This window comes from Prunus mume, linkage group LG5 (genome assembly GCF_029339155.1).
Source record: "Prunus mume cultivar Tortuosa linkage group LG5, ASM2933915v1, whole genome shotgun sequence".
In the NCBI taxonomy this organism is placed as follows: Eukaryota; Viridiplantae; Streptophyta; class Magnoliopsida; order Rosales; family Rosaceae; genus Prunus; species Prunus mume.
In genome coordinates this window covers 24,370,724-24,388,652 of record NC_142702.1, presented here as the reverse complement: position 1 = coordinate 24,388,652, position 17,929 = coordinate 24,370,724, and the positions used below count along the sequence as shown (strand labels likewise).

Genomic DNA, 17,929 nt, shown 5'->3' with positions numbered 1-17,929 from the left:
TGAAAAATATATGAATTTTACTTGTATTATTCAACTTTTTGTAAAGAAAACATGAAGAATTAATACATAAGTACATATATAATAATTATAAAGAACATGTATTTTACTGTATATTTGAGAAGAGTATGCCAAAAAAATTAATATTTTTGAAAATATATAAGTACGTTGCACGTACAATATGATACGCGAATCTACTAACTATGCTAGTTGCTTGTTTACCTTTTTTAGTTTCTTATCAAATCATATTTGTATCATAATGAAATTCATCAACTAGAGAGATCTCTTAATCGATCCAATTTATTGACTTCACCTATGAATTTAGGTGAATTGAATATATTTGGTACCAACAAATAATTTCAATATCCATTCATAACTTTTCACTTTCTTCCAAATCCATACATTTGAAATCAAAGATTCAAAATTGACTTGCATGTGCACTCTTTGAATGAAAACACATCATATACTCACAATAGGGTTCACATATCCAATGGAGCTTCCCCATACTCTTGCCTTAAATGTATATTTGATGGAAACCAAGTAATTGAGAAGGCCAGCTTGCTAGCTGTGTGTTGGTGTCAGCCAAGATTCATTTTCTTTTTTTGTACATTGCTTGGTAAAATTGATTTGCTCAAAAATGGAGAAGGAAATTGAGATCAACATCAACCACAACCAGCATGGGATTCTTTTAACACTCATCACCTCATGAATGCTTTCATCATGTTAAAATATCTCATCTATGGTCTAACTTTTGGAGAAAGAAATTTTAAAATACATAGCTCCCCCTGCTTTCACGAAGTATATATGAACTTTGATCATACATAGCTGCCTCTCTCTCTCTCTCTCTCTCTCTCTCTCTCTCTCTCTCTTACTAAATTCTTCTAACACATTGACTCTTGGGTACTTGTTTGTTTTATATAATTTGGACGTCTTTTGGGCATTTTGCCTCAGCAAATCTTGTTGAGAAAGAGAAGTAGGGTCGGTAAATTCAGGCAACAGATGTAGTTTATCAAATTTTAACATTTCATGAACATCCTTTTTACGAAATTTATCCAATTGCTCAGACCAGCATCATGTAACAGACAAGAACTACTGTAAAAGCATCTTAAAACACAAAAAGCAGGGCTGCTTGCTCATGAAAGGAGCACCTAAACTAGGCCGTACTATTTAGAACCTAATGCATGTTCATAACATAAGTGCTGGTTTTGCAGCTGTCGAACATAAAGAATTTTCTTAGGATCACAGGATGGTAATTGAAATGGTACAAATAGTAGTAATTACGCGTACATACAAATCAAAAAGTGTTAAATCTCTCATTTGCTAATTATCTGGACAAGACATATGCCTTCAACTCCATTTTCAATCCCAATAACACACTCATCTCCTGTTTGAATGTTGTTTGCCTTGCTGAAAGCTTCCCAACCGCTTGCCAATGTTTTGAAGTAATTTCTTTCAATGTAGAGGACTGGCCACAATCTCATTACTGGGTCTCGAAGGTAAATTACCCTCCTATCCGTTTTACGCCTTCCTCTATAGGTCATGGGTATTGGCAACCTCATTGGCAACTCCTGCAAATGTATCCAAGGAAGGCAAAGCAAGTTAAGCAAAACCAAAAGAATACTCGGTATTCAGTCAACAACAATAACACGGGGAAGGTGAATACAGGGTTAGGTCCCCAATCAAAAAGAGCAAATGATCTGTCTAGTTCATAAATCAAAGACAGGGTTCTCCATCAATACCAAATTTTCTATTTTTACTACCAAACAGTAACAAGACACGCATGCACACGCGCACAAACAGTTAAGACTTTCAAGTGTTCTGCATATAATGTTAATCAAGTCTTTAATTTCATGTTTCGATATTGATTTTTCTTTATAACCATAGTTCCCATATATTGATTGAAAATTAAAACTTCAACCACCAATTGGTTGAATTTTACAAGGTTATGTCAAACTAGTAGAATAGAGATATGTAAGCACTTCTTCTTGTATTAAAAAAGTGATAATATCCTCAAAATTTTCCTGATTTTTCTCTTTTAAACTATGACCAGTATCAGATACTGTTTTTTTCCAATGTTTTCTTTTAGCACATTCATTCCAAACTTCCATATAGCTTCTCCTGCACTTTTCAGATCCTCAATAATCCAGTTAACGTCGATATTTAATACCATAGGGATTACTATACAAACATACAATTATCAGATGCGCCCTTCTGCACATGTATACGGCACACAATGATAACTAAGTCTTCAAAGTCACACATTGATTATTCTTTATTGGTCCCAATTCCCATAAATTGATTAAAAAGTCAAACTTAATTGTCAGTTGGTTGATTTTTACAAGATTGTGTCAAACAAGCAGAAGCCTGAAGAGATAATATGTTGCGCGCATATCTTGGAGAATAGAAACGTTCTATAGAAGAGTATAATTCTCAGATGCAATTTTCTCACAAAATGAAATTACAGAATTTGGAAGACTAACAAGATTATTGAAACAAAAACATGCAGTGAAGGAGGTACCAATACCAACAAATGGTCAATCACTAAATCTATCATAAAATACCAGACTAAAATTCAATGCAAGCAATGCGTATAAGAGACAAAATATATATAGTGCAAAAACTAGCATACAAGAAAAGGTTGACTGCCTGCTTTCACCTGACAGGAGAAACTGGATGAGATTTGCAAGGTTATGACTGGATCAACAGGTACAGATTTTACCACAGGAACAGCAGAGTCATTTTCTGTTCTAATCATATTAGAAGTCTTACTACACACTGGGTTGACAACCTTTACTGATTCCCCTGCATTTAGTTGCATTGTAGTTAAATCAGAGTAGCACACAGCAACACACTCTCATGCATCCAAACGCACAAACACAAATAGAGATTTCCTGCACAAAATGATGTGAAAGTACAGTTTTACCATTTATTTGTGGAATGATTTCTGACTGCACGGGTTGGAAGTCAACTCCAGACTCTATTTTAATGGCCTTCATTGTTTTATCTGTTCAACAAATCAATTTTTTTATAATCAGAAATATTACATAAGATATATCAAATTGTTAAACAGCACTTTGCCAAAAACTGAAAGGCGCTCCAACAATAGTGCAGGGACATATAGCAACTGAAATGAAGACAAGCCAGAGTGCTATGAAAAATTTGGGATCCAAAAGTAATGGGAATACCAAGGGACTCTGAAATTTCAGAAATTTTTTTGTTAGCTCTTTGGCAATTGTCATCGATCAAATCATGTTCCTTTCCGGAGATTACCACCTCATTGCCTGATAATGATTCTGAGAATACATAACAAACAAAATGAAGATACTGAACATAAGGAAAGCTGCATATACTACAGACATTATTCACTCAGGAAACCCACAATGAAACACACAGGAGCTTGGAACTTAATTGTGTCTTGCCTGATCCATCAGCAGTCAGGCATTTATTTATTGCTCTGTTTGAAATATTAGAGATGTTCTCATTTTCTTCAGGTTTTACGGCAGCTTTTGGAAAGAGATGCCCAGAGGTCTTGCAGATACATAAACCTTCATGAGAAGGTGATGCTGTATTTTGGACTTTGGTTTCAGAAGAGTCATTTATCTGACTCCTATCAAACTTGGATGCATATGAAGGAATTGCTGCAGTCACTGCTTCTTTAGCCACTGGACTTTTATCAACTGAGCCAGCCTCATTTATCAATCTTAGCAATGAATCATCATGATCTGCGCATGTTTCATCCATAGGAATTGCTGTAGTCACTGCTCCTTTAGCCACTGGATTTTTGTCAACTGGGCCAGCTCCATTGCTCAATCTTAGTAATGAATCATCATGATGTGAGCGTGTTTCATCCATTGCAGTTACTTCATTGCTTCCATCAGTGCCAGAGTTCTTTTTCAACATTTCGAAATCAGACAAATCAAAAATATAGGTTCTGTCCTCTTCTTGTTTGTCCCCCACGTCTCTATCAAACATACAGATCATTTCTTCAATGTATTCTTCTTTGGGATTGAGCTTTGACCTTTCATTACTATTATCACGGTTTGGAGCATTTTCTGTGACAATTAGAGCTTCCCCCATGTCATTCATCTCATGCAGGTGGTGACCTATATCTGCATCTGAGCCAGACACAACAGTGGTTCTTGAATCCTGTTTGTTCATTGAACTTTTATCAATTGTGCGACTCGGACCAGCTTTGAATGTATAATTTCTGTTATCCCTTGTCCTTTTCTTCTGATTTATGGCCTCAGGAAACTTGAGTTTCTCACACCCAGATTTGTCATAAATGTTAACAATAAAATGTGAACTTGTGATGTAATTGAAGATCAGAAATTCTCCAATCTTCAGATCATGGTCTAATGAAAACGCATTCCATCCTTGTTTAAGAGAAAGGGAGCCATTAATTCTGGATATTATAACTTCCCATTGCAGCCCCAGTGAATCTTCAAGAACAGCTTTTTGATTAATGAATGCTGACACAGTACGAGCAAATTGAGGAGGCAAGAACTGCAATGAGATAATGTAGTCAGCTTAGAAGAGGCAATCTCTAGTTCATCATAGGGAAAAAAAAGGGAGTTGCAGAAATTACGTATTACTAGTAAAGTATACTTATCATATTCGTGAGAAAAGGAAAAAGTAGTTAAAGCTTTTGCAGGAATTTCTCCAGAGTCTACTACATCACATGGTTTACATAATTCTAGAAGAAAAATACAGAGTAATATTGATGTTTAAATAAGGACTTCCAATGGGAATGTTATCTCCACAAAAGAAGAGATACAATCGAATTTGTTTATCATCTCGAAGCCATTAATTAGGAAGCTCATAAAATATATAGCCTAGACTAATAAAAAAAGACAGGTTATAGAAATAAAAATGAAATAGAATAGGATTTAGGGGGCTAGGGAGGACAATTGATCGTACCAAATGTTTAGAAAACTGATCTCCAATCATGATTTTGAAAAACGAGGCAACATCAGGTGAAGCTTTCTTCTTGTTCCCATGATCCAGCAAACACTTCTGAGTGCATTCTACACAAGCTACCTTACCATCCATCTCTTCTCTTCCTCTGTTGAATACTTTTACCACTACAAGAAATAAAAAAATATAAATTACTACGGTATTCTAATGACACAATAATGTCATTCAAAGAAGGGAAAAAGAAGCACAACCCCAAAGGAGATTATTTCAAAGAGCTCAAGAACAAAACAACTAGCATGCAATGCTTCAAAACTTTAAGGGTTAACTGCGGTGTTGCCCCTGAACTATCACAAATTGTCAATTTACCCCTTGTCACTTTTTTTGGGTAAATTAACTAAATAAAAGAGGTCAATCTCCCCCTCACCGTTAGATTTTTGAACTCCATCCCATTTTGTGTATAAATAAAAAATGTCACATATTCACGTGAGAAAGGAAAAAGATTTTAGAAAAAGAAAAATTAGCAGTTAAATACAAAATTAATTTAAAAAATCTTTAAATTGAAAAAGAAGTATCCAGCATAGCAAGCAACAAACCCCCAAAGAAAACAAAACCCCAACGCCTCCCTCCCGGGACTCCCTCCCCTAAAAAAATTTCTTGATCTCCCTCATACCTCTCTCTCTCTCTCTCTCTCTCTCTCTCTCTCTCTCTCACACACACACACACACACATAACAGATACAAACTTAATATATATGAAGAAAAAAAATTGCCGACAAAATCCAGGTTTTCAATAAGCTACAAGGATGCAAGGAGAGACAGGAGCAAGAGCATCAAATTTTTTGAAATGTGTAGAAAGATGGAGCCAATTTAAGCAACATAATGAAGAAGAAAAAAAATGAAATTTGCACCTCAACAGCGTTCTTGAGCAAGATGACATCCTCAGGAATGTGAGGGGATAATGGAGCAAGAGCACCCACGGAGATAGCGTTCACTAACAAATAATTTTTTTCAAGAACAAAAATAAGCAATGTACCTTCAAAGCTTCACGATCATGACTAAAACAAACATATATGGTACCAGAAAACCAAAAAGGAACTTTCTTTCGCTTAAAGTTAGGACCTTTTTCACTAAACAAACACGATCCTAGTATTAGTATAAACATCCCTTATTCTAGTTAACGAAGCACTTAAATTCACTAACAGATTTTGGAAGAACAAAAATGAGCTAAATTGCGAAGCATACTTACCACCAGTACTAAGAAGCTCTTTCGAAAGAAGACTTTTTGAGTGATTTTGGGTTCAGTCCTCTCTGAAAAACTTTGTCTTTGAAAGGTCCGGCTAGGGCTCAGCTTGCCACTCACCAGTCACTCATTATTAAGCTTCTTCTTCTTTTTGTTTTTATTTTTGTTTTTGTTTTGTTTTTTTTTAATGCTGCTTTATTTAAAGGGTATTTCAAATTTTTAATTATTGTTAATTATTGTTTACATTATTTTTTTAAGGAGCTTTAGTTTTGAAACACAATATAGTTTACTAATTTAGAAGATAGGAATATAATTTCATCTAATTAGTATAAGGCCAAAGACCAAAATATAGTACCTAACTCTCATTGAAGGGACTCGTCCAACCTTAACTCTCAAAGAAGGAAGGCTCACTCACAAACCACTACATCAAGCTTGATTTTGTAATATTTATTTAGTTATACACTATTTATATAAACAATCAACGGCTTTTAAATAAAAAAATCATTTCAACATATATTCACACAAAAATTGCAAATAAAAACAGAAAATGCAACAAAAATACAATGTAGATATCAATTATGTTAAAAAAGCAAAAACCAAAACAACTACAAAAATTAAAATTAATTTTATTGACCTTGACTCTTATCACGACTAATTATCTTCTAGTTTTTGTCAACATTTAGCAGGGTAATATCTGCAATACTTTCTAATATAGTTAAAAATTCCACTTATCCCATTTTTCCCACTATCCACAGCATAATCTCCTAAATAACCTTTAGGACAATAGACACATTTTGCTCTCTTATGAACCACTTCAACTTCTATAATCTTCCATGTTGCATCTTTTTGTTTTTTTGTTTTTTGTTTTTTTCCTTTTTCTTGTCCTCATATGTAATAAAATGATCTCAAACCCAACTGCGTTTCACACCTCTATGTTTAGTTTCTGAGTTGATTTCACTTACTGAGTCATCATCATCATCTTCAGTTTGAGGTGGCATTGGCACTACTGCTCCTTCTGCAGATTGGGTTGGATATGGTGCAGATTGTGTTGGTGGTGATGCCATCTCAGGTGATGGTGAGGTTCCTGTTGAAGAAGCAATATATCCATACTACATGAATAGAACATAAGTATCATATGGATATTATTAATAGATTCCTAGTTACAAGCTTAGCAAAAATAATAATAATAATAAAAACAAGTTTCGGGGCCTCTTACCATTCCAAATTCCCAATTGGGGCGTTGGGCTAGGTTAGAGCTGCAAATCGAAGAAAAATATACATGCAAAGCTGCATCAAATAGCAGTTTCTAGAACCTGTAAAGACAATTTTCGTAGCATGTTGCAGGTTGTAAGGTATCTAACTATAAGACAAGCATGTAAGTTTTCCAGAGCAGCAGAAGATGATTATCAATGTACAAGTATAGAAAACTCTCAAAATCAAATTGAGCATTAGATCCTGATTAGTGCTTCTTAAGGCATTACATAATCAAATAGCAAACACACTCACGAATCAAGTTCATAAGATTCTATAGTCTCAAAGCAAAACTCATTAATGATCAAATGGCTTCAAATAAAACTTGAGATAGTGATGGAAAATAATTAAGATTTGCAGCCTCACACAAGAAAGCAAGGGTTCTTCAATACAAAAATTAAACTGAATTTCAATGGTGGTCAACTATTGCAGACTCAGCTGTTACAGACTTAGTATTTAGGTAATCAGACATAATTTCAATACAAAAATCTTGTGCTATCGAAACTAACTATTGCAGACTTAGTATTTAGTCCATGGACAAAAACACATGGCATTAACAAACTTGTGAATGACAACAGTTCGTACTAGAATAGTTTATATGATGCGAAATTAGGGAACTCAAGGCACATATAAAAAACAAAAAAGGAAAAACAAGGATGTGTTGTACCTTTTCACGATCCACACCTCCTTCTCCTATGGAATCCTTAAGTTCCTTTGAAGCAAACAACTATATAACACCCAAATCACCAGTATGAATGCTCAAGAACAATACCAGCAAATCAATGATGTTGGGGACTAAAATCAAAATAATTTCTCAAATTTGAAAACAAATAATTGCAAACCAAATGAATACTTGAGAATATGAGATTAGATTGAAATTGGTAGCAGAGGGAAACAGGTTTGAAGAAGTCTACAACCAAACCAACAATACGATCTTCAACAACCCCCTGATTTTTCTACACAGAAACTCAGAGAGACTTTGGGTTGGGGCTTTCCTTTTCCACTGATTTGGAGAAGTATAGAGAGAGAGAGAGAGAGAGAGAGAGAGAGAGAGACAGATGCATGCATGCATGCATGCAGAGAGGATGAGGAGGAAGAGGAGGAGGAGAAGAAGATGAGATCGATTGATGGTGGAGGATTTGGAAATTACGGCTTCAAATCGTGATTGAGAAAGGAGAAGAAGAGAGATGAGAAGAATTTGACAGAGGAAAGGAAAGGACACACGCAGAGAAACAAAGAGAAAGAGTCGAAGAAATATTTGTGAGAGTAAGGTTGGAACTAAAATTAAATTAGGATTAATAAAAATAATGTATTGTTCGGTACGGTATGACACCAACTGGGATCACAAATGTGGAACCGATGTCATGCCAAATAGTAACGGGATGACACGGTATCATCCTGTTTACACATCAACACCAAACGGGACAGCACAAAATTGGCACGGGTTGGTACGATTTCGGGATGGTTTCGGTATTCCGGTTTCCAAACGTTTAACAATTTACGATCACATACATCTTTATGCTAATCTGTCATGGAGATGTGACTTCAATTAGAAAACCTACTCTACATTTGCTACTTTGATATGTACTTTAATTGTTTTGTGTTGTAACGGGTTTCTATAATTTCGGCCATGCCATGTTAGTTTTTTGGGTTTAGAAAACTCTTTAGGCCCTATTTGGTGGGCTGGGTCATCTTGGAGTATTTAACTAGGTTGGCTTGAATTTGGTTGGACTTTAAGTACCATAAGTTGTTTGAAATATCACTAAAGTGGGCCAGACTGCACTATACTTAAGTCCAGTTCGTTGTTTGGTACATTGGACTGGACTGCATTGGATTTTTTTATTATTTTATAAATAATTAATTTTAATGTTTATTAGATTATTTAACATCATAAATAATTATTTTAAAAAACATTCACAAAAAATTAAAAATAAGAAATTCATATGAAGATACATCCATAAAAGTGGTCCAAAAATCTCAAAATTAATAATAAACACAAAAATTATTTTTTGTACATTCAAATGATCAACAAGTATTTATGGTGCTCTATTTTCTAGCAGTTGTTCCCCACCGACTATCCACGTAGAAAGCTAGGATAATGAAGGGGGAAAAAACCATGTTAGCCAAATGAAAATGCAAGGGCCTTATGCATCCTAATCAAAATCTGCATGAACCTATAGCATTGAAAGTAAAGTCTAATACTGAAATTCTAATTGAGAAAGCAACAATTTGTCAAAAGAAATCATGATATCATGGCATGCAACTTAAAAAAAGCAATGAAGTGAAAAAATGTAAATATTAAAAAAGAGCATGCTGTCATGAAAGCAAAACCTCGGGAACTCAATCAGCAAAGCTTGCTATATATGACTGAGGCCAATGTAGAACCAATTGCTAATTACAACACCTCTGATGTTTGACAAATAGCAAAATTATCACACAGAGAATCCAAATTGATTTAGTACGTTCAATGAGAACACTTTTAAAAGAAACCAACAAGAATTTGCGACTATTCATGCAAATTAAAGTCAAAATCCTAGAAGAGGCATACACTTCATATTCAATTGAAATCAGATGAGTCCCAAAGCATGTTGTTAATTATAAATCAAATGAGTCCCAAAGCATGTTTTCTTCTTCTTGTACACTACTTTTGAATTGTGATTTAATTACAAGATTGTTTCAACATTGGCAGCTTTTGAACATTTGTTTGGAATATTTATTTGGGATATGTGTTTTCAGAAATGTTGCTGACTGCAAAAGTAGATGAGATACCAATAGAATTTTGCTAGATATGAGTTATATAGTAAAGTTATAAATGCATTGAACTTCAGGAGAACTGAAAAGATGTACCTCAATCCTGAGTGAAAACTTAGCAAGGAACTTTTCACTTAGAGTGTAGGTAAAATATACTGCTGGATTTTCTCGTGATTTTAGCAACTTTGCAATTATTTCTAGTGAGAAATGTTTATGATTACTTATAGTAGGACATTTTCTGTTGGAGATCCTTCATTCATCCATATACATTCCATGAGCCATGTGGCTTGATTCTACTGCCTAGACAACTTAAATTCTATCTTTCTTTTTCTGTCAGCTGGAGATCATTGAGCTGCTTTTGAAGGCATGCAATTCTGTGGAAAACTATGCCAAAAAGGTGAGGACAATTGAGAAAATTAGTCCACTTCTATAGACTGGTATGTATTCATGGATAGTGTGTTTTCTCCAGAAAGTTAGTTTTACTGAAAGATATCGGCCACACAATGTTGAACTAGAATAAAAGCTAGAAGAGAGATTTTCATGCGGACATCATTAGTTAGTTTCCTGATTTATTAGTTTCCTAGATTCTCTAGTTTTCCAGATTTCACTAGGATTTTAGTTTCCAGATTTTAGTAGGATTTGATTTAAATTTCCTAGTTTATTTTTACTAGTTCCTTGGTGGATTAGGATTTCTTTTTTATTAAGGGATTTTTATCCTATTGTCTCTAGGTTTGAGTTTGCCATAAATACCCCCCAATGTAGCTCTTTAAAATTCAGTTGTTGTTGAGATATAAAGAAAAGCTTATTTTCCAGAGATTGGAGACTACTTGGTGTGAAGCCAAACCCCTGGAGTGATTCCAGACTTATCTCTTTTTCTGTTTTCCCATTGTTTTCGCTTCCGCTAAACTACCTAAATACCCAATTTACCCATATCCTACATCACTAAGCAGGCTCCAGCAAGTAATAAAATCAAATAATTGACTGCTTGTATACGAGCTTCCCGAAGTCTCTGCTTACCAACTCTGACATGACATCAATATAGAGAATGTCAAACTCTTGGCAATAAAAGAAAAATTGTAATAAAGAAATTTAACGAAGATTTCAATAAACCAAATATCTGAAGAAAAAAAATTGTAATATTTGAATGCACCTGTACTATCTTGATTGTTTACCTTGCCATGAAGTATCTGTATTGTTGAAATAAACCTGGAGTTCTCCGGTTTGATAAATCCTTGGACTTCAGGAAATTGAGCTGTATCTTATCACGACGCAGTTCCACAGTACCTTTCACATCTTGCCATAACTCTCCAGCAAAAGCAAAAGACTGTTCCGCCGTTCCAGCACCAGAAGGATTTGTTTCATGATTTAAATTTTCATCCGTTGAGAACAATTCAAGTCTAGTGGCATTATGTCTCATATCAGGGGGTACTGAGTACCCATTATGAAGCATCCATCTGACGGGAAGCTCTTCATAACTAACTCCCGAGCTTCTTTCCGTTGCTACCATGCCCTCCAAAATGTCCATGAAGTGGTCTGGAGGGTTGACACGGCCTGGGACTTTGATCCCAAGGCCTGCAAAGTATTCTTCTACTTTCTTTGCTGATCCATGATGGACAGTAAGACCACCTTTTGCCAGGAGTACCAAATCATCAAACATCTTGAACAACGCATAGCTGAAGCAGAAATTTTTTGCATTAATGAATTGCAGAGAGTACTTATCCTATGAAAGAACACGCTTGATCATATACGATGAGTTCTATATCTCTTTAACCCAAGGGTATGCATTAAAGCTTCTTGGAACATTCAAGAATCCAACAATAAGTAGAAAGAGTAATTTTATACATGCCTCAACTTTACAGGGCATGTCAATTCATGCTGTAAAATAAATCCCAGTAGCTAGCACTAAAACTATTAAATTGGCTTTCGGTTTTTTGTACTCATATGTGCTTGCATATCATCATTGAGAAAGTAGGCCCACCAGCGTGACAAACATAAAATATTGCACAATAATTGATAGTATTTTTATAAAAATGCTGAACAGGTAAATTTTGCGATTTTTAGTAAGACCCAAAGGCCCCATTCCACCGACCTTCTTTTGTTCCTATACATTATTCAAGCTAAAAATATCAAAGAATACAAGAATGCAATGCACATTGAAAGATGGTGAATTTTCAAAGCATAAAGACCTTGTTTGGAAATGTTACCTAGGTTGGTGAACCACCATGCAGATGTTTACCCATCAAGAGCTTCCCGTCTAAGTGCTCTAGGAAGCAGCTGAGAAGAAGCACTGTCTAAACCAGATGTGGGTTCATCCAGAATCAAAAGTGAAGGTTCCATAACCATTTCTAAGCCAACATTTACACGTTTCCTCTGACCTCCAGAAATTCCTCGCTTCTCTACTGTTCCAACCAAAGAACCACGCACTTGCTGAAGCCCCAAGGACTCAATAACTCTTTCAACTGCTAAAACTTTATCCGGTTCTGGTAAGTCCGCAGATAACCTTCAAAAATTCGAAGTTCACCATCAGAAAGTAGCAGCAGTCGATACAGTAAGATTGACATACAAAAATTTTGGACATACAAATACAATATCCAAACAATGACCCTCTTTTGGTTCCACTTTCTATACCTCTAGCTATATCAGAAAGGAAAAGGTTTCAACCAGGAATAAATAAAAATGTGAAACCTTTTTTAACATTGAAAGTACTAACTATTCAAATTAGTAGTTTAAACCATGCTCTTTTATGGGCTATTAGATTTGTTATTGTGAATTACAAACTGGCATTCAGAACATGATGCAGGAAACACACATGTTTGCAGAAAATTCATACAATGCTACAAAGGTTGTGTGGGGTTCATGAAATTTGCATCACCACTTCATTGTAAACATTTCAGTAGCATTTTGACAATAAACTATAACAATAAATTTCTAAAATTGTAGCAAAGATGACTAACATGTGAATAGAATATTTTCTGTTGGAGTGGAATATGGAAAGAGCTGTATGTGGCATACCTGCACTTTGCACCGAACCATAAATTCTCTTCCACCCTCAAGTTTCCATGCACAATATCATCTTGTGGCACAACACCTATGATTTTACTTATATGAATGGATTGATATATTCTTTCCATTTATAAGAATTAAACCAGTCATACTGCATCCAATTGCTTTTCCGGCTAGAGCAGAAAGAAAAGTTGTTTTTCGGGCCCCTGATGGACCCATGACAGCAGTAATGCGGTCAGGCCTGACCATTTTACTTCTGGCTGTTGCTTCTCGGGATTTGGCCAGTCTCCTCTCTCTAGTGGTGAGAACTTGGTCAGAACAATTGTAAATAATAAGTAGCAGAGTACTCAGACCTTCCTGCATAAGAAATGAAGAGCATAAGTATGTTTCACAAAATTAAAATGCGTATAATATAGAAAGTCAGTAAGACAAAAAACTGGAGTTTTGGAATATATCAGATAGGCACTTTCATTAGGATGAGCAGAGTGTGCTTTAAATGAAAGATCAATCATGTGAGACTGTGAACCCTGTTGAGTTTTTGTTTCTATAAAGTGGCCAACTTACAATAAGCATTATTCCATATGCATGCATATTTTGATTTGCAGTGCTTGGATTGTAGGAAGTCAATGTGAAGCAGCCTGTAACATAAAACAACGAATGGTCAGCTGCTTTAAGCAGAAAGTACTGGATAAACTACAGTCCAAATTCCAGGTTAGAAGGAAAAGGGGGCGCGATCGCTTACAAAAATGCTGCAATTAGGAACATAATAAAATTTCATTTGAGAAATAGATTGAAATAAAACTTACGTTTCTCAGATGTAGAACCCATTATGCAGTAGTGTCTGCAATTGGATGAACAAATATTTAATGGGAAGAACATATAATACGAAGGAAGTAAGGACAAATTGCATGCGTCGTATATAATTCAAGAATATGATGAGCACACAATTAACTAAAATTTGAATTACAAGTACTTATACCTTTAGTCTTTTGAATGCAAGAAGATAAGAATTCCACATTGGGTGAAAAATTAAAAGCTTGGTTCCAATCAGCTTCCCTGAAACACAAATTTTATATCAAACTCTAAGAATAGTCTAACTAAGCACTTGCAATAAGTAAAAGAATAAACATTATGCTTCCATTGGTTAGGTTCAGTTGACTTCTCACAACCCATTCTTATAATTCAATCACCCTCTTCTTCTTTTTTTGCTTTTTTTACATGCATTTTCTCAGCAACAAAACAGAGAGAGTAAAGTGAAGAAAGCTTACGGGTCCTTTACGCAGAAGCTGGAACGATTGCTAATCTGTTTGTCGACTGAGAACTGCTGTTGCGGCCATAGAGAATCTGTGTGATGAAAGGAAGAACAGCAGGGTTGTCGATTTGATCATTGTCACCAACATCTGAGAAACGTAAGATGCCAGGTGAAGCAAGTGCAAAAGTTGGTGCCTTTGAGGCTCTTGGAGCTCATTATGAAAAAGAAATACCAAATTTCAAATGGGTTTTGGAAATTTAGTGGAAAAAAGTGAGAGAGAGAAAAAAATTGAATTATGGGCTTAACCCCTTTTTCTCTACTTAATACATTGACCCAAAATAAAAAAATGGAACTTGGTGTCGCTTGGAAACAAACTGAAGGGAGTTTCTGGTTAATGGGTGATAGAGAGAGAGAGAAACAAAGGCCAAGAGCTTTGGGGTTGAGTTCAGAAGTCAAATGGAAGAGAGCTTGAGAGAAGCAAAGAACGTGGGTGAGTGAGAGAAGGAAGAAGAAGATGCAGCGGGGTGGGGCCTGAGAAAGAAGTAAACAAAAGCACGTCGGAACTAGTTTGGTTCGAGCCGGCTTTCACTTGTTTGAGATCATCTTTTTATTCTGTTTTTCCCGTTGAGTGGATTTTCTTTTTTTCTTTTTTTTTTCTTTTCCCGTTAATCATTTTATGAATTTTTGGATTTAAGGTTTTCAATTTTTTTTATTATATTAGTTTGTTTTTTATTGTGTGCAGTGGTTAAAGAAGACTAGGAGGAAAGCGTTAATTGCTTCTCGGGCTCAGATACATATTGTGTGCAGTTATAACAGCAAATTTCTTTTTGTTCTTGTTTGCTTTATGAGATTCTTGGCTCACAATATCCTTCACATTTTGGGTTGTTACATAAGTAGGCAATTCCCACTGAAGCATTCAGATACATAGATGGTCAGAAAATCTAAACATATTCAATGAATAATCAAATGCATAATTGGAATCTGTGCATTAAACAAAACCCAATCAAACAGAATTACGACAAACATAAAATACCAATAATATCAAATAGTGAGAATACCAAATATCTTTAAGTGACAACAAAGTAAGAATAGATTAAGAAAAAATACAACAAGCTTTTTACAATTGAGACGCTGGCACGATCCATATTATTGGTTTATGGCCGTTCTCCATCTGGGTCTTAACCCGTGCGCCATACGAATTTGAAAAGCTTTGTGTCTCGACGTTATACACGCCATAATCATGAGGTACACAAGGTCGATTTGGTCCTAAATCAATGCTCGTAAAATCATTATCATGGTTCAAGTATATGCAATTCGGCTGCCATCCTGAAAGCTCTAAAGCCAACACATATATTGTAGAGTTATCACCCACAAAAAGAGAAATACCACCTAAAGTGTCTTTCTCAATCCACTTACACTCTTTCAAATCCAATTCAAAAACTTCGATATTCCCTGTCGCATGTTTGTTACGCTCATAATCAAAATAATATGTTATGTGGACCATCAAAAATTTCCCTCATTTAAAGCCACAAGATATCTTGTGGTATTACCTGTTCGTTTGATGCCCTTTGCAACCACTTTTACATTTGGGTTAGAGCGAGTAGTAACATCAAAAGATAACAATCTGCTCCAGTTATCAACAGCATAACATTTGTCTTCAACAAAAACAACTTCTTCAATCAAAGTACGCCTTCCATCGGCATAAATCCATGTTCTCTCTTTACCAAGTCTAATGAAAGCCAATCGGCTCAACCCCTCATATATGGTTGCAACAATACAATCGGCTGAATTTAATATGGGATCTGTTGAAATTGAGGCCTTGAACACAAAATGGCCACTTATCTTAGCCCATACGTGTTTATTAAAATTTGGAGGGTTTATTGGAGGAAGGCGAATGATTGAATTTTCTTTCATCCTCGTACCTTTGTACCTAAAAAAGGGATTTATTAGGGATACTGTGAAATCCTTTTCTACTGCTATTAACCATCCTTTTGAAGACCCACAAAAGCGCCTCTTCCCCAATTTTAATTGTGAACCTAATAACCTGTCATCCATGACATTGAATGGTCTCCATATACCATTTTTGCCAGTAGGAATTAAGAGCATTGGAGGAGAACGATCATAACTTGATATTTTAGCCAATTGTTCCTTGTAATTCTTTGCTCCACCATACCATGACTTGCAAACAAGACTTGCCCGCAAATAGTCAGTTGGAGAGATTAATCTCTGTAAAACTAAGTCCAAAAGATTGTAACACAGGCTTGCCCAATCTAAAAACAAAAGGCATAAAAAATAAAAAGTAATTAGAGAGAGAACGATGAAGGAGGTGGTTTCCAGTGAAAATTAAAATATATAAATTAAAGAGCTTGATACAACCCTGCCGGAACACCCAAAAAAAAAAAAACTAGATGCATTTGATCCTTGGTAATTTCAAACACTTTATGAGAAGATAAAAATTTTAGAACCCAAAACAGTAAGGTACACAAGCTCATCAATCTGGAAATATTTGTATTGTTGAGATGCAATATACAAGAATCATGTATGATTAATTAAAAAATATTAATAATATTTGATCTATTCAAACTTAGCAAAAAATGTGTAATACCAAAGAAAAAAGCTTTGTTTAGCAAACATACCTGAATTCATGATTTTGTTTTCTTAGAAGAAAATTTAGGGTTGTTGCGCCTTAATCACCAATGACGGGTGTAATTCACTTAAAACAAGAATAAACGAAACTACACCCTCTTATTTATACATACAAAGAATATGATTACAAAACCTACAAGGATTTGGAAAGCAGTTTCCAACGAGAATTAGGAAATATTATATACATATATATATATATATATCAGTCCCCTTCTATTGAGAGATCCCTCAAATAATTTTATTTGAGGGACACCCTTTAGGGTACCCTACAATTTTTTTCTCAATGATCCAAACCATCTATTTTTTAGGTCTTCATTCATAGATGATCCTTACAAAAAATTAGACAAATCTGAAACTATTTCGACATCCAATTGTGTCTTACAAAATTAATGAACACGGTACTTCAAGAAAGTACTAAAATTTCAATAACTCAATTTAGTGGTCAAATGATATCGGATTCAAGTGATTTTTTGTAGAGATGATCTTTGAATGAGTATCTACAAAATAAACGGTTTGGATTAGTGGAATACAATCCGGAGTAGGGCCTACAAGGGGTGTCCCTCAAATAAGCTTATTTGAGGGATCCTCAATGGAAGCTCCCTATATTAGGAAATATCATATATATTTTAGGAAAGAATAGGAATTGAGCCCAAAGAAAAGCCTTTTCAAGCCAGTTTGGGCCTTAGTCTTAAGTTTTGTCATCTCAATCCATTAATGTGTGCCATTAATTTCAGAAGTGAGCCAAAAGTTGGTGACAATGTGTGCCATTAATTTTCTTCAATTTTAACTGAAATATTATTAGTACACACGGTTTCCTACCTACATAATAAATGAATAAATAAAACCTAGTGAAGAAGATGCATTAATTGGCATAAA

The 17,929-nt window shown here is 35.0% G+C and overlaps 1 protein-coding gene, 1 long non-coding RNA gene and 1 pseudogene across 3 annotated transcripts; all 3 read right to left on the bottom strand.

Moving 5' to 3' along the window:
• Positions 1-1,213: 1,213 nt before the first annotated feature.
• Positions 1,214-6,295, bottom strand: LOC148917397 (B3 domain-containing protein Os01g0905400-like). Its single transcript, XM_089051602.1, has 7 exons — positions 6,157-6,295; positions 4,915-5,078; positions 3,417-4,500; positions 3,183-3,290; positions 2,921-3,001; positions 2,654-2,799; positions 1,214-1,565 (listed from the first exon to the last, which is right to left on the bottom strand). Exons 2-7 carry the CDS (start codon positions 5,044-5,046, stop codon positions 1,311-1,313), a joined length of 1,806 nt encoding a protein of 601 aa, XP_088907728.1. The 5' UTR covers positions 5,047-5,078; positions 6,157-6,295; the 3' UTR covers positions 1,214-1,310.
• Positions 6,296-6,805: 510 nt separating this feature from the next.
• On the bottom strand, positions 6,806-8,417 carry LOC107881462 (uncharacterized). The gene is made up of 3 exons (XR_016127328.1): positions 8,069-8,417; positions 7,367-7,463; positions 6,806-7,234 (listed from the first exon to the last, which is right to left on the bottom strand). It is a non-coding gene; the product is annotated as an uncharacterized LOC107881462 (long non-coding RNA).
• Positions 8,418-9,325: 908 nt separating this feature from the next.
• Positions 9,326-14,892, bottom strand: LOC107881223 (ABC transporter G family member 24-like; annotated as a pseudogene). Its single transcript, XR_016127296.1, has 8 exons — positions 14,424-14,892; positions 14,135-14,211; positions 13,962-13,996; positions 13,720-13,793; positions 13,165-13,512; positions 12,357-12,652; positions 11,325-11,825; positions 9,326-11,174 (listed from the first exon to the last, which is right to left on the bottom strand). The product of XR_016127296.1 is annotated as an ABC transporter G family member 24-like (transcript).
• Between the last annotated feature and the right edge of the window lie 3,037 nt (positions 14,893-17,929).

Bases quoted from the DNA above. Each gene is read 5' to 3' on its own strand.
- LOC148917397 (XM_089051602.1), bottom strand. From the start codon at position 5,046: ATGGATGGTAAGGTAGCTTGTGTAGAATGCACTCAGAAGTGTTTGCTG. The intron at 3,002-3,182 runs GTATTCCCATTA...TTTGTTGAACAG, and splicing joins TGAAATTTCAGAGTCCCTTG to ATAAAACAATGAAGGCCATT. The intron at 2,800-2,920 runs GTAAAACTGTAC...AACTAAATGCAG, and splicing joins AATCATTCCACAAATAAATG to GGGAATCAGTAAAGGTTGTC.